Source organism: Sparus aurata, chromosome 7 (assembly GCF_900880675.1).
Source record: "Sparus aurata chromosome 7, fSpaAur1.1, whole genome shotgun sequence".
Lineage (NCBI taxonomy): Eukaryota > Metazoa > Chordata > Actinopteri > Spariformes > Sparidae > Sparus > Sparus aurata.
In genome coordinates this window covers 7,247,102-7,261,424 of record NC_044193.1, presented here as the reverse complement: position 1 = coordinate 7,261,424, position 14,323 = coordinate 7,247,102, and the positions used below count along the sequence as shown (strand labels likewise).

The following is a 14,323-nucleotide window of genomic DNA, read 5'->3' as shown; positions in this document are numbered from 1 at the left end:
AGAAAAGGTTGAGCACAAAGTCTGCCCAGTAGCTCAACCACAATACCACATCCACCCTGATATGTCAGATGAAGTTTTACGTTGAGACAGGAGGGCTTCAACCAGGAAGTAATCTTTGAACAAATCGTCTGTCATTTCTTTCACCTCTCATAAGACAGATCACCTTCAACGGAAAAGGTAAACAAGCTAAATTTTTTACTAAATTCCTCTCAGAAGATGATGAATTACGCTACTTGTCCTCGTATCAGCTTTGACTTTACAGGCAGATTCTTGATTCCTGTTTACATCTTAGTGTTCATCGTTGGTCTGGTGGCTAATGGATGGGGACTGAAGTCTCTGCTACAGAACTGGAGGAAACTAAAGATCATCAACGTGTTTGTTCTCAACCTTGGACTTGCTGATATTTTGTACCTGCTCACAATCCCATTTTTGGTGGTGTACTACTCCATGAAGAATAAATGGATCTTTGGAGAAGCATTCTGCAAGATAACAAGATTCTGCTTCAATGTGAATCTGTATGGCAGCATTGGATTCCTGACTTGTATAAGTGTGTACAGATACCTGGCCATTGTTCATCCAGTGAAAGTGATGGGAAGAATAACTCTCACCCATTCTGTGATTATCTCGGTCATAGTCTGGCTGTTGGTGAGTGTTCAAAGTCTTCCAGACATGTTCTTCCCCAAAACATTTAGAAACAACACTGAAAAATGCTTCGATACCACGGATAACGACCACGTTGAGGATTACCTGAAATACAGTCTTGGATGGACCCTCACTGGGTTTTGTATCCCGTTCCTCATCACACTGGGCTGCTACGGACATGTGGCTGTAGTTTTATGGACATTGAAGAGAACTGATAAGGTACTGAAACAGAGAAGTTTGAAGTTGTTGTTCATCTTGATTCTTCTCTTTTCTGTCTGTTACATCCCCTATTATGCATTCAGAAACCTCCAGCTCTGGTCAAGAGTTCTTACCAAACAGGGGATATGCTATAAATGGTATAACGGAGTCTACATTGCTCGTCAGATAAGTCGTGTCCTTGTGTGTCTGAACAGCGCTCTCAACCCTCTGGTTTACCTCCATGCACATGAAGACGTTCCTGCTCAGCTCAGACAGCAGCTCCAGCAAGTTCGTCAGATGTTAATCAATCCTTTTTTGTCAAACCCCAGCAGAAGGCCTTCTGCACCAACTGTAGACGAACTTTAACACAGGAAAAACATATTTCTTTCTAACAGAAATATGTTTAACATTATCGACCATTATGGTCTTTCTAATACATATGCAATGCAAATTAGAAAGGAAGGAGGACAACTTAAAATTTTTTTGTTTTTTTTATCATCATGTTGGTTTATTTGTGTGTTTAATCACTTCTACAGTATAATTCTCTGAGGATAAGTTACATCTTTTTGATGCTGTGTGCTGTCATGTGTTAGATGGGACTAAATTCAATCTAACAATTAAATAAGTGATTACAAGTTTGTAAGTGTTGCAGCAAACGATGTGGACATAAATTATTACTGTAATAGATAATCAGTTTATGATGAATCCAAATGTTTAGGGATTCATAAATGTATCACTAAGGCATCGATCTTTTATTCGGTTTTTGTCACAAAACAATAATTTTCTACATAAGATTGAATATTTATCCACTTTCTATATAAACGCAAAGCTGAAAATAAAAGGATTTATAATCACATACCAATCAAACATTTCATATGTATATAAAAACAGACAATAGAAAATAAATAGTCTTTTAAAATGTTGTTAAATGTAAGTTATTTGAGACCACGTGCAGGAAGACAAATGTTTACTGTTGTTTGAATAAAGTTAATATGATTACTTCAATCATCTGTAAATTCATCTGACATGTGCTTGTGCGTCACTGGCTCATGCTTCTTCTTATCTTATTTTTCTTGTGTGAAATACACATTTTCCCAATGTACTTTCTTCCATACACCTTAGCTACAAATACAAGAAATATGTCATTCACTCCCCTGCTCATTGAAGCATACATTAGTCTTGTGTTTAACCTGTAAGATCACTTTGTTCATGTCTTTGTTCATCATAAATGATGTAAAATAGAGCTGGTAAATACGGTTCCTTTTAAGGATTCAAGTCATTATGAGTCACTCACTAAATCAAACCGGGTTGTGCGAGTCAATTGAGTCACTTGAGTCAGTATTCCCTAATCACCATGGAAACTCAGTCCTAGCCCATTGTCTCCCCACCACTAATGTAGCAGAGGGTTCTGTGGATTCAGTCGTTGCAGACACGCACTCATTATTTCTGATCTGCTATTTTTGAGTCTGCCATGTTACTGGCATTACTATGACAGCAGAGTTTTCTGCAGTGTTTCCCTTAGATGACAGTAGAGTTAGTAAATGATGATGGACTTTGGGGATGGGGACTACCCCCTTACCTCCCAATCAGATCAGCCTGTTGTTGGGGTAAGAGGTCAAGGGGGCCGGGTCAGGCTGCAAAAGAGAGATAATAATAGCCTACTTACAATATACTACTTAATATTTATATATAATATTTATATATAAATTATATTATTTTGAAAAGATCGATCGACCTAATTTCATTTTATTATGCTACATCTATACACCAAACCTACAGTAGCCTCGGCTACCTGCAGAGCATTGTGTATGTTATTTCAGAATTGGAAGAATGGCTTCTGTTGTATTATGACAGGGACGTGTTTTTCACGCTGACTCGAGGAAGTCTAACCGGCTACATTCATTCAGAACGTAGCCGGCTGTTTGCGCTATCCTGCTCTGACTTGAGTCGTAAGCTCCGAATCTGCTGCTGTGTTTCCGGCGCAGGCTTGAGAGCTACGGGCGTTTCCGGCATCGCTACTCGCGAGCTATGAGTCTGCAGCTGTGTTTCCTGCTCAGGCTCGCGACCTAGTGCTACGACGAGTCGGCTTTGTTTCTGGCTTTGAGGCTCGCGAGCTATGACGATGAGTGTTTCCCGCATCGGTTTGCAGGTTACGAGCTTGCTATGCATACGGCTCTGTGTGACGCTATTTATCATTTTAGATTTGATTATAGTAGGACTCAAGTGATTCGAGTTAATGATACTCGAGATTCGCGACTCACGGGTTATTTTAAAGACCTGGGTTAAAGATCTGGATGAGTCACGATTCATACACCTCTAATGTAAAATAACAGATTTCCACACAGTTATGGAGGAAGAGAGTGAGTTGTGGTCATTGCTCTGTTTCTTACAGCTCTGTCGGTCGAACACTTAGTCACTCTGCGTGGAAAAAGATGAGGATGTACCAGCATTTGGTTAAAACCCATCCTTGCTTATGAACTCTTACTTATTGTTGTATCTTGTTATTATCATGCAAAACTCCTTTTTACACGTGAATGTTGGCTGTTCACTCTCCCATGAGGATTTTTATTGATGTTGTTCATCACAAGATCTGCTTCCAGAAATTAACACAGCTTTTCTAAATGAGATCATATAAATCATGATATTTTGCAGAATTGTAATGTAGCACTTATAGAAATGATAGAATAATAACCAAATGGGTATGGAAGTTCACATGCGTGTATAGAGATGACTCATTTACAGCTGAGGGCTTCAAACAGGAAGTTTCAGTTGAATAAATAGGTCATTTTCTTTCATCGCTCAAAAGAGTTTTGAACCAACTTCTTTTCGGAAGACCAAATTAATAACTCTTCTTGGCCTCTTGTCAGCTTTGACATAACAGTAGAAGAAACTAAAAGTCATCAACATGTTGTGACACCCTTCCATCTCATGAATATTTTCACTAATCTGTAATTTGTGTGCTAAAACTATTGTCACATAATGAGCTGCATGATACAATTCTGACACAAACAATAAACACTTGATGATTGGTTTATCTTTGCACTTATAACATATGAAACTATTCTTAATGTACACCTTAGCAGATCATGTAGATTGCTTAGTCTTTTCACATTAAGATTTGAATAGAAAAGGTTGAGCAAAAAGTCTCCCCAGTAGCTCTAACCACAGAACCACATCCACCCTGATATGTCAGAAGAAGTTTTATGTTATATGACAGAATGTTGAGCAGTGGTTCTGCACAAAGAGGAAAATGGACAAAGCTTGTGACAAACATTTTTTATAGTGATCTTCTATCTTATGAGAGGTGAAAGAAAACACAGACGATTTGTTCAAAGATAACTTCCTGGTTGAAGCCCTCCTGTCTCAACCGCAGATATATCACCCACAAAGGAAAAGGTGAACAAGCTAAAATTTTACTAAATTCTTCTCAGAAGATGATGAATGAAACCCCTTGTCCTCGTGTCAGCTTTGACTTTACAGGCAGATTCTTGATTCCTGTTTACATCTTAGTGTTCATCGTTGGTCTGGTAGCTAATGGATGGGGACTGAAGTCTCAGCTACAGAACTGGAGGAAACTAAAGATCATCAACGTGTTTGTTCTCAACCTTGGACTTGCTGATGTTTTGTACCTGCTCACACTCCCATTTTTGGTGGTGTACTACTTCATGGGGAATAAATGGATCTTTGGAGAAGTATTCTGCAAGATAACAAGATTCTGCTTCAACGTGAATCTTTATGGCAGCATTGGATTCCTGACTTGTATAAGTGTGTACAGATACCTGGCCATTGTTCATCCAGTGAAAGTGATGGGAAGAATAACTCTCACCCATTCTGTGATGATCTCGGTCATAGTCTGGCTGTTGGTGAGTGTTCAAAGTCTTCCAGACACGTTCTTCCCCAAAACATATAGAAACAACACTGAAAAATGCTTTCTAACCACGGATAACGTCCACGTTGAGGATTACCTGAAATACAGTCTTGGATGGACCCTCACTGGGTTTTGTATCCCGTTCCTCATCACACTGGGCTGCTACGGACACGTGGCTGTAGTTTTATGGATATTGAAGAGAACTGATAAGGTACTGAAACAGAGAAGCTTGAAGTTGTTGCTCATCTTGATTCTTCTCTTCTCTGTCTGTTACATCCCCTATCATGCATTCAGAAACCTCGACCTCTGGTCAAGAGTTCTTAAAAAACAGGGGATATGCTATAAATGGTATAATGGAGTCTACATTGCTCGTCAGATAAGTCGTGTCCTTGTGTGTCTGAACAGTGCTCTCAACCCTCTGGTTTACCTCCATGGAAATGAAGATATTCCTGCTCAGCTCAGACAGCAGCTCCAGCAAGTTTGTCAGATGTTAATCAATCGGTTTTTGTCAAACCCCAGCAGAAGGCGTTCTGCACCGACTGTAGACGAACTTTAACACAAGAAAAACATATTTTTTTCTAAAAGAAATATGTTTAACATTTTAGGTCATAATTGTCTTTCCATACATTAGAAAAAAGGAGGATGACTTAAAAAATACATTTTTTATCATTATGTTGTTTTTTGCGTGTTGTTACTCACTTCTACAGTATAATTTTCTGAGGGTGAGTTCAAAATTTTTAATGCTGTGTGCTGTCATGAGTTGGATGGGACTAAATTCAATCTGTGATTTCAAGTGGTTGCAAGTTTGAAAGTGTTGCAGCAAACGAAGTGGACATAAATTATTACTGTAATAGATAATCAGTTTATGATCAGTTGAATAAATGATGAATCAGTTTTTATTCTGAAATAGTGATCCTCGGATGTTACCGACATTGTCTGGTATTTATGTGTTGTCATTTTGCCATTGCCATGCATGCCATTCTTTGCTAGCTTACAGCTAATGTACATTAAGGTAACCTGGTTGTGTCTGAATGATTGCTTTCCTCTGTAATAAGCTTACTATTTGCTAACACTTTCACATATCACCTTTCTAGGCTAATGATGTTGTGCTTAGGTGACACTTATTCTGTTGCCACTGAGTGGAGAAATCCACGGTAGTGCGGTCAACTTATTTTGGTCTCCACCAACATAAAAAACAACTTTTAAACTCTCAGCCTCACTCTGTAGGCTGCTGGGGTAGCCTAGTGTGTTTATCAATGCATGTATGCCTAAAACAGTGGCCTGCTGCAGCAATTCAATAAACATGATGGTTGTAAAAAGAAACTTGTAGTAATTTTTATGAGGAAATATACAGAATTGCATTTTTGTCATTTAATTATTTTTAAATGAATAATTAACACATGTAGTTCAAATTTTTTTTGAACTACATGTGTCTCCTTTAACCCTGACAGGGTTTACAAAAAAATCCATTTGTGCATGTGTGTTCAAATGCATGTGTGTTTGTTTAAATGCCTGATGAGGTCCATGTATCCAAATGTAAAACCTCTTACCAAAATGTTTTCATTTGCTCTACATCTGCGAAAACATAAATCTTAAATGTTTTGTTTGATTCTATTTATGCTGCATTCATTTTAAGTCGTCTGCTTCTTGTCTTTTCTTAATCTGACCATCTGCTATATTTTGCTCGCTGTACAGCCATTCAATATTTTATTTTTTCTTCCTGGAACTGTTTGATCACATTGAGCATTTACTACACAGACTACTGTGGACTACTACGACGTGCCCTTGAAACATCGTTCAGTCAAGGATCAGTTGTGTATTTTTCACCATGAAGTTTTTTAACAGTGTGGACAGAATGTTAATGTTTAATAAAATGTAAAACATTAATTTAGACTAAAAGTAAAGCAAACAGATGTAACATGTCAAACAATTTCTCGAGTAAAATCTATGATTCATCTGCTCTGAAACTTCGGTCCACGCAGCAATTCACTTATCTTTAACTGTAATTTAGGGCACGACCACATGCAATCGCAAAATTGTAGCAGACAGGATGTAGCAACACCAGAGTGTTCTATCAGCCCCTGTGATCAAACATCAAGTAGAATGGCTGAAGAAGAATTTATGAGACCAACCATGATGATATTAAATACCTCTGTACCTCAGTAAAGTACCTCAAATTTTGGACAGAAACCACATTGACCATTAATATTTAAGCACACAAGCATTAACAGTTTGTAAAATATAGCACCTCACCTCAGCCTCTGTGTCTTCTCCCTCCAGCCCACTGAATCTAATGTCTAAAGTTGTCATGGTGCAAGTCAATGTATTACCCATCATGTCCCTGCTGAACCGTCCTTTCTGCGTACTGTTTGTCTAAGCAATTGTTATCATACAGATGTCCTGCCAAAAACCCTGCACCCAGATATTTTGCTGTTATGGCTTTTTTGCCATACACCGTCTAGATTATTTTCATGATTTTGGATGAAACATTTCACTGAATTGTTAATGTGGAATTTTAAATATGTACAGATATAGGTGTTTCCTAATCAAATAACACAGAGTTGATCTGCTAACTAAGTTGGTAATTAAGTCATGGAGTGTTTCTTTTTTTGCATGGATGAATTTTGCAACAGAGCACAGGAAAAAGCATCTTTCTGACCAGTAGTTAACATTTGGCACTGTTCAGTTTAATTTTTTACCCCATTGAAAAGCAAGACAGCATTTGCCTATAGGACACAAACGCCATCTTTAATTTTGATTCATTTCCCATGTCCCAAGAACAAAGGTAAACTCAAACAGAAGAAGAGAATGTTTCATATAGGATCTATGTTACTTAAAAGCCAAGTGATTTCAACTCTGACCTGATCCAAATGTTTTCAAACTTGTGAGTAGTTAATGTTAAACTTCTGGGTAAGTATGGGCTACTGAGTTTACTGAAAGTTGCAGGTGCTCTGTTCTATCTGTGACCGATGTGCACATAAAGAAAAGCAGAAGTGTAAAGAATCTCAAATCAGTGTTTAAAATCAGTTTTGAAAGGGAACGCCACTTATCCATCATCTGTATCAAAACGTTATATGGGTGTTGGGGAGTGCTTTTGAATGTGTGAAGAAATTCTTTAAAGCCTTTTGTGGTTCCAGAAGGGGCAGTACAAAGTCTGATAAATTGTGTCCAGTTATTTACAGTCAAACTATATGTCTTAATTGTATTGGACTCAAGAAGAATGTCACCTAACATGGTGATTTAAATGGCAGCCATCGAGTCCCATCAGAGTTGCGGTAGGCTGAAGTTGTTACACCCCCTTTCATACTGGCCAAAAAAACAACTAAGACCTGCTAACATCGGGCTTTTTTGTGAATGTGTACAATCTGAATTTGCAGGAGTCATGGGTATTTATCACCTCCGGCTCAGCTCGTCTGGGATGTAAACATAACACTGTTCAGTCAGCGTGAGTTGGACAGATAGACTAGAGTTAAATATATTAAAAAGTAAAGTTGTTTGTTGCTTCCATGTGGTCTGAGCCAAGTCAGCAGGTGTCACTGTCTTTCGGTCAGGGCATGTTAGCTTGGTGTGTTGTTACTGTTCTGAGTGGTTTGCAGTTCCTTTGCAAACTTTGACTGCAGCTGCATGGTAAAAATACCTGAGCAGTCATGTACTGTAGTAGAAGAAGTGAAACAGGTGTTGAATCAGGTCTGACAAACTGTTCACAGCCTCCCATGTCATGAAAAATATCATGCATCTTTATTGTGTTAAAACTGTTGTCACTTGAGCAGCTGCATGCTTGACTTCTAGCACAAACATTAAACCCTTGACTTTTGTTTTATCTTGGCCATACTATTTGAAACCTTTTTAACAGTACCTTATAGGGCTGCACGATTCTGGAAAAAATGTGAATCACGATTTTTTTGCTTAGAATTGAGATCACGATTCTCTGGCACGATTTTTTCACAAAATGTTCAATGCACTGATGAGTAAAAAAACATTGTAGTATGGCAGAGGCATAAAGCAATGTTTTTTTTTGTTTTGTTCAATTTCTATCATTGGATGAGAAATGATTTTTACAAAAGAAAAAATAATAATAATTTGTCTCCAAGATGAGAGGGAATCCTTTAATCCCTCATGTTGTACAGTGTTTATTGGGGCTGTATCTTTGGCTAGGTGATATGTGATAGCTGCTTTGATCGGCTTTCTAAAACGGAGGCGTAATATTCATCGAGTAAACATGTGACGTGACATGAAGCCCGAAGTTGGGCTGGGAACAGTTGACAACAAATTTGTCTTCAAAATAAGAGCTTTACATTGCACCCCATTGTAGTTTAGAACTGGGTTCTTAAGCGGGGGGCTTTTACTTTGAAAGTAGCGACTGTTTCTAGCTTGCGCTACAACAACAAGCTAACACAAGGAAACCGCTAGAGAGCCAGGAGAAGCTAGCATCTCCCGGATCTCAGCGGCTGTCCAGTTGCTCAACTAGCAGGCGAGGTGGAAATAAGTGTACCCTCTGAGGCGGCAAATCGGCGGACCTAAACGGACTCTCAATTTGCCGCCCTCTGTCTAAAACCATGGACCTTGCTGCCCCGTCTAAAGACGGCCTCTCACTCACTCCTTCCAAACACTCAACTGCAGGCGGGCTTCCTCCGCTGATTCCCGTGTAAAGACGCTTTACCACAGGTTGAGGGAGGAGGCAGCGGCAGTGCTGCGTTTGGGGGCGCTTTGAAAAATCCGGGAGGAAATTAGGAGCATTTGTTTGTGATTCAGCTCGAGATATAAAATGCTCCAGAATCGCTATGTGTAGAAATAAGATCACGTATATGTGTGAATCGAGATCGCGATTTTTAACGATTTTTTGTACAGCCCTAGTACCTTAGCAGATCATGTAGATATTGTCTGCTCATATGAATGACCTGAAAACAAAAAGTTCAACACAGTCTGCTCAGTATCTCTAACCACAAAACCACATCCACCCTGATATGTTGATCAAATGAAATAATAAATGCAAAAGTTGTAGAGATGGTAAAAGTGTACATGCACATGCCGAGATGTGACAAAAGATGTGCCAGTGTTCTTAAATATACATTTAAAATAGCAGGGCTTCATACAGGAAGTCATCCTCAAACAAAGAAGTGGTCATGCTTTCTTTCGACTGTCATAGGGCAGATCACCAACAAAAGGAAAAGGTCTACCAGCTACAGCTAGTAGCAACTTCCTTTTCGAAGACAATGAATTACACCGCTTGTCATCATGTCAGCTTTCTCTTTGAACACAGGTTCTTGCCTCCTGTTTACATCTTAGTGTTCATCATTGGTCTAATGGATGGGGCCTGAAGTCTTTGCTGCACAACTGGAACAAGCTGGGTAACGTCAACGTGTTTGTTCTCAACCTTGGACTTACAGATATTTTGTACCTGCTCACACTCCCATTTTTGGTGGTGTACTACTTCATGAAGAGTAAACGGATCTTTGGAGGAACATTCTGCAATATAACAAGATTTTGCTTCAATGTGAATCTATATGGCAGCATTGGATTCCTGACTTGTATAAGTGTGTACAGATACCTGGCCATTGTTCATCCAATGAGAGCGATGGGAAGAATAACTGTCACTCATTCTGTGATGATCTCAGTCATAGTCTGGCTGTTGGTGAGTGTTCAAAGTCTTCTAGACATGTTCTTCACCAAAACATACAGAAACTTTACTGGAAAATGCTTCTATACCATGGATGAAGCCCATGTTGAGGATTACCTGAAATACACTCTTGGATGGACCCTCAAGGGATTTTGTATCCCGTTCCTCATCACACTGGGCTGCTATGGATAGTGGCTGTAGTTTTATGAACACTGAAGAGAACTGATAAGGTACTGAAACAGAGAAGCTTGAAATTAATGTTCATCTTGATTCTTCTCTTCTCTGTCTGTTACATCCCCTATCATGTATTCAGAAACCTCACCCTCTGGTCAAGAGTTCTTAAAAAACAGGGGATATGTCACAAATGGTATTACGGAGTCTACATTGCTCATCAGATAAGTCGTGTCCTTATATACTCTCAACTCTCTGGTTTATCTCAATGCACATGAAAACATTAGTGCTCAGCTCTGACAGCAGCTCCAGCAAGTTCGTTAGATGTTAATGCATCGTTTTTTGTGAAACCCCAGCAGAAGGCCTTCTGCACCGACTGTAGATGAACTTTAATACAAGAAAAATATGTTTAACATTATAGGTCATAATTGTCTTTCTAATACATATGCAATGCAAATAAGGGAGGAAGGAGGACGACGTAAAACATATTTTTTTATCATTATGTTGGTTTATTTGTGTTTAATCACTTCTACAGTATAATTATCTGAGGATGAGTTCAATCTTTTTAATGCTGTGTGCTGTCATGTGTTAGATGGGACTAAATTCAATCTAACGATTAAATAAGTGATTACAAGTTTGGAATTGTTGCAGCAAAGGAAGTGGACATAAATTATCACTTTAAAAGATCATAAGTTTACGATGAATCCAAATGTTTAGAGATAAAAGTATCACTCAGGGCATAGATCTTTCATTCTGTTTTTGTTACAATACACTGATTTGGTACATAAGATTGAATATTTATCCACTTTCTATATCAAATCAAATCAAATCAACCTGATTTGCAGACAGAGCTCCTGGAGTGAGAAGAACACTGGAGCTGGAAACTAAGAAACAATAAATAAAATAAGTACTAAGAGAAATGAAAAACCTCCTAAGACAACATAAATGAATGTTAATATAAATTACTAAGAGCAAAACATAGCTTTTAAGCACTAAACCCGTAAAAGTAGCATTAAAAATAAATAAATAAATAAATAATAAAGAAACTTACAAAAAAAAATGACAGGACAGCATAAATGAGTGGAACTAGATGAGTAAAGGGGACTCAGTTAAAAGCTTAATTAAAAAGGTGAGTCTTGAGCCGGCGTTTAAAAGCATCAACAGACTCAGTGGCCCTGATGTTTTAAAATGTAAGTTATTTTAGCTGTTAAAACAAGAGAGCATGTGCAGGAAGACAAATGTTTACTGTTGTTTTGATACATTTAATGTGATTACTTCAATCTTCTGTACATTCATTTGACATGTGCTTATGCGTCATTGGCTCATGCTTCTTCTGACTTTATTATTTTTTTCATGAAATACACATTTTACATGTACTTTCTTCCATACACCTTAGCTACAAATACAAGAAATATGACATTCACTCCCCTGCTCATTGAACCCTCATTAGTCTCATGTTTTACCTGTAAAATCCCTTTGTTCAACATATTTGATGTAAAACTGGCAGATTTCCACACAGTTATGGAGAAAGATGGTGAGTTGTGGTCATAGCTCTGTTGCTTACAGCTCTGTCAGTCGAACACTTATTCAAACTGTATGGCAAAAGAGGATGTTGTACCAGCGTTTGGTTAAAAAGAAGAAGGCTGTTCATTGTCACGTCATATTAGATACAACCTAGTGAAACTTCTCTGTATTCTACCCACCCCTGTGAGGCAGTGGGCAGCCACAGTGTGGCGCCCAACAACCAACTACGCCTGGGTCTTAGTCAAGAACAGGTACAACCCAGATTCCAAAAAAGTTGATTTGTGTTTTTTTTACGAATTGCTCCAAAGACAATGTCGTTATATCAACAATACAATTCAATCATGTGCTTGAGTGTAAACCTTTACCCAGCCTTGCTTATGAATGGCTGAGCCTTGTAAGGATGCCACCCTTAATACTGTTTCTGTCACATGTCTGTACTTTCATCACAGTTAGCAGGACTGTTTCTCCCATTATAAGTGACTGCAATGAGCCCCCCAACCACCAGGAGACCCTGTGGTTGTGTTTTTGTTGTTGTTGTTTGTCTTCTTTTTAGAGACACTTTGATTTTCTAAGGAAAAGCTCACAAAGTTAGTTCCTGTTATTATTTTGCATTAGAATAATTTTGGACAACATTTAATTACCAACTACTTTGTACCTAAATTTGTGGAACTGTAAAATATAAGTACAATATTTAAATTTTCTTTCAAATTATTCCACGGTTGCCACAATGATGACCTAAGAATTGACTGAAAATGACATCAGCAATTTCACGATAACATTCTGCTATTTTCCACTAAGGAATTGATAAATAGTTAGTAACATATTATATATTTTCAGGAACCTTGCAAGTGGTGTCTTCTTAAATTTTTGCTAATCATCACAGTTTAACTTCTTTAACTAGTTTCTGTCTAACGTCTGCAAGTCAGTTTATTGAAGTGCATTTTTAACCACATTTTCAAATAGGCACAGATACATAAGTATGTTTGTGTCATTTTATAAAAGTAATTCTTTGAAACGAATCTGCAGCTTCTTTCTGCTTCAATGAGCGTAATATTGTCTTTGAGCTTTCAGCTTTCCAACCCACAACTCTACTGCTTTGGTTCATTCTCACCGCTTTTGTCACATTTTGTAGAAGTGGACCCTACAAGATGGTTAACAATGACAAAAATAACAACATGTGACAGAAAATGTTTAGGTATAGTTCTGCTTGGTGTTTTCATACATGAAGAAAATTTTGCACTTAGCTTTGAATCAAATCATCTTTTTCTACATCTCTAGGTCTCAGTATGCTCACAATGATTCATGAGAAAGAAATGCTGAGTGCTGCTTCTCCAAACTCGACCACCAGGGGGAGACTCTCACCTTCCCATTCATGAGAGTGATGAAGCAGACCTGTATCAGTCAAATTGTTCAACACTGACATGTACCTGTACTTTGCATCTCAAAAGGCGATAGGGATAACTAAAACATTCAACTCTTAACTATTATTGTATCTTGTTATTTTCAAGCAAAACTCTTTTTTACACCTCATGTGAACATTGGCTGTTCACTCCCCCATGAGGATTTGTAAGCATCTTGTTCATCACAAAGTCTGCTGTAAGAAATTACCACAGTTTTTCTAAATGAGATCATATCAATCATGATATGTTGTAGAATTGTAATGCAGGACTTATACAAATGATGGAACAATAAGCAAATGGACAAAGCTTACATGTGTGTATGGAGATGACGCATTTACAGCTGAGGGCTTCAAACAGGAAGTTTCATTTGAATAAATAGTGGGTCATTATCTTTCATCGCTCAAAAGCCAACTTCTTTTCAGAAGACAAAATCAATAACTCCTCTTGGCCTCTTGTCAGCTTTGACTTAACAGTGGAAGAAACTAAAAAAACCTTCCATGTCATGAACATTTTCACTAATCTTTACTTTGTGTGCTAAAAGTATTGTCACATAATGAGCTGCATGATACAATTCTGACACAAACAATAAACACTTGATGATTGGTTTATCTTTGCACTTACATATGAAACAATGTTTTAAAGTACACCTGAGCAGATCATGTAGATTGTTCAGTCTGTTCACATTAAGATTTAAATAGAAAAGGTTGAGCACAAAGTCTGCCCAGTAGCTCAACCACAATACCACATCCACCCTAATATGTCGGGAAGAAGTTTTATGTTGTTCTTTTCAAATGACAGAATGATGAGCAGTGGTTCTGCACAAAGAGGAAAATAGACAAAGCTCGCGACAAACATTTTTTATAGTGATCTCATATCTGCAGTTGAGACAGGAGGGCTTCAACC

General features: G+C 38.1%; 2 protein-coding genes and 1 pseudogene across 2 annotated transcripts; all 3 read left to right on the top strand.

Annotated features, from left to right (window-relative positions):
• Window positions 1-219: 219 nt before the first annotated feature.
• Window positions 220-1,757, top strand: LOC115584409 (P2Y purinoceptor 1-like). Its single transcript, XM_030421809.1, has one exon. The coding sequence runs from the start codon at window positions 220-222 to the stop codon at window positions 1,204-1,206; it is 987 nt and encodes a 328-aa protein (XP_030277669.1). The 3' UTR covers window positions 1,207-1,757.
• Window positions 1,758-4,277: 2,520 nt separating this feature from the next.
• On the top strand, window positions 4,278-5,264 carry LOC115585760 (P2Y purinoceptor 1-like). Its single transcript, XM_030424391.1, has one exon. The coding sequence runs from the start codon at window positions 4,278-4,280 to the stop codon at window positions 5,262-5,264; it is 987 nt and encodes a 328-aa protein (XP_030280251.1).
• A 4,657-nt stretch (window positions 5,265-9,921) lies between these two features.
• LOC115584411 (P2Y purinoceptor 1-like) lies at window positions 9,922-10,796 on the top strand (annotated as a pseudogene).
• The last annotated feature ends 3,527 nt before the right edge of the window (window positions 10,797-14,323 follow it).

Bases quoted from the DNA above. Each gene is read 5' to 3' on its own strand.
- LOC115584409 (XM_030421809.1), top strand. From the start codon at position 220: ATGAATTACGCTACTTGTCCTCGTATCAGCTTTGACTTTACAGGCAGA.
- LOC115585760 (XM_030424391.1), top strand. From the start codon at position 4,278: ATGAATGAAACCCCTTGTCCTCGTGTCAGCTTTGACTTTACAGGCAGA.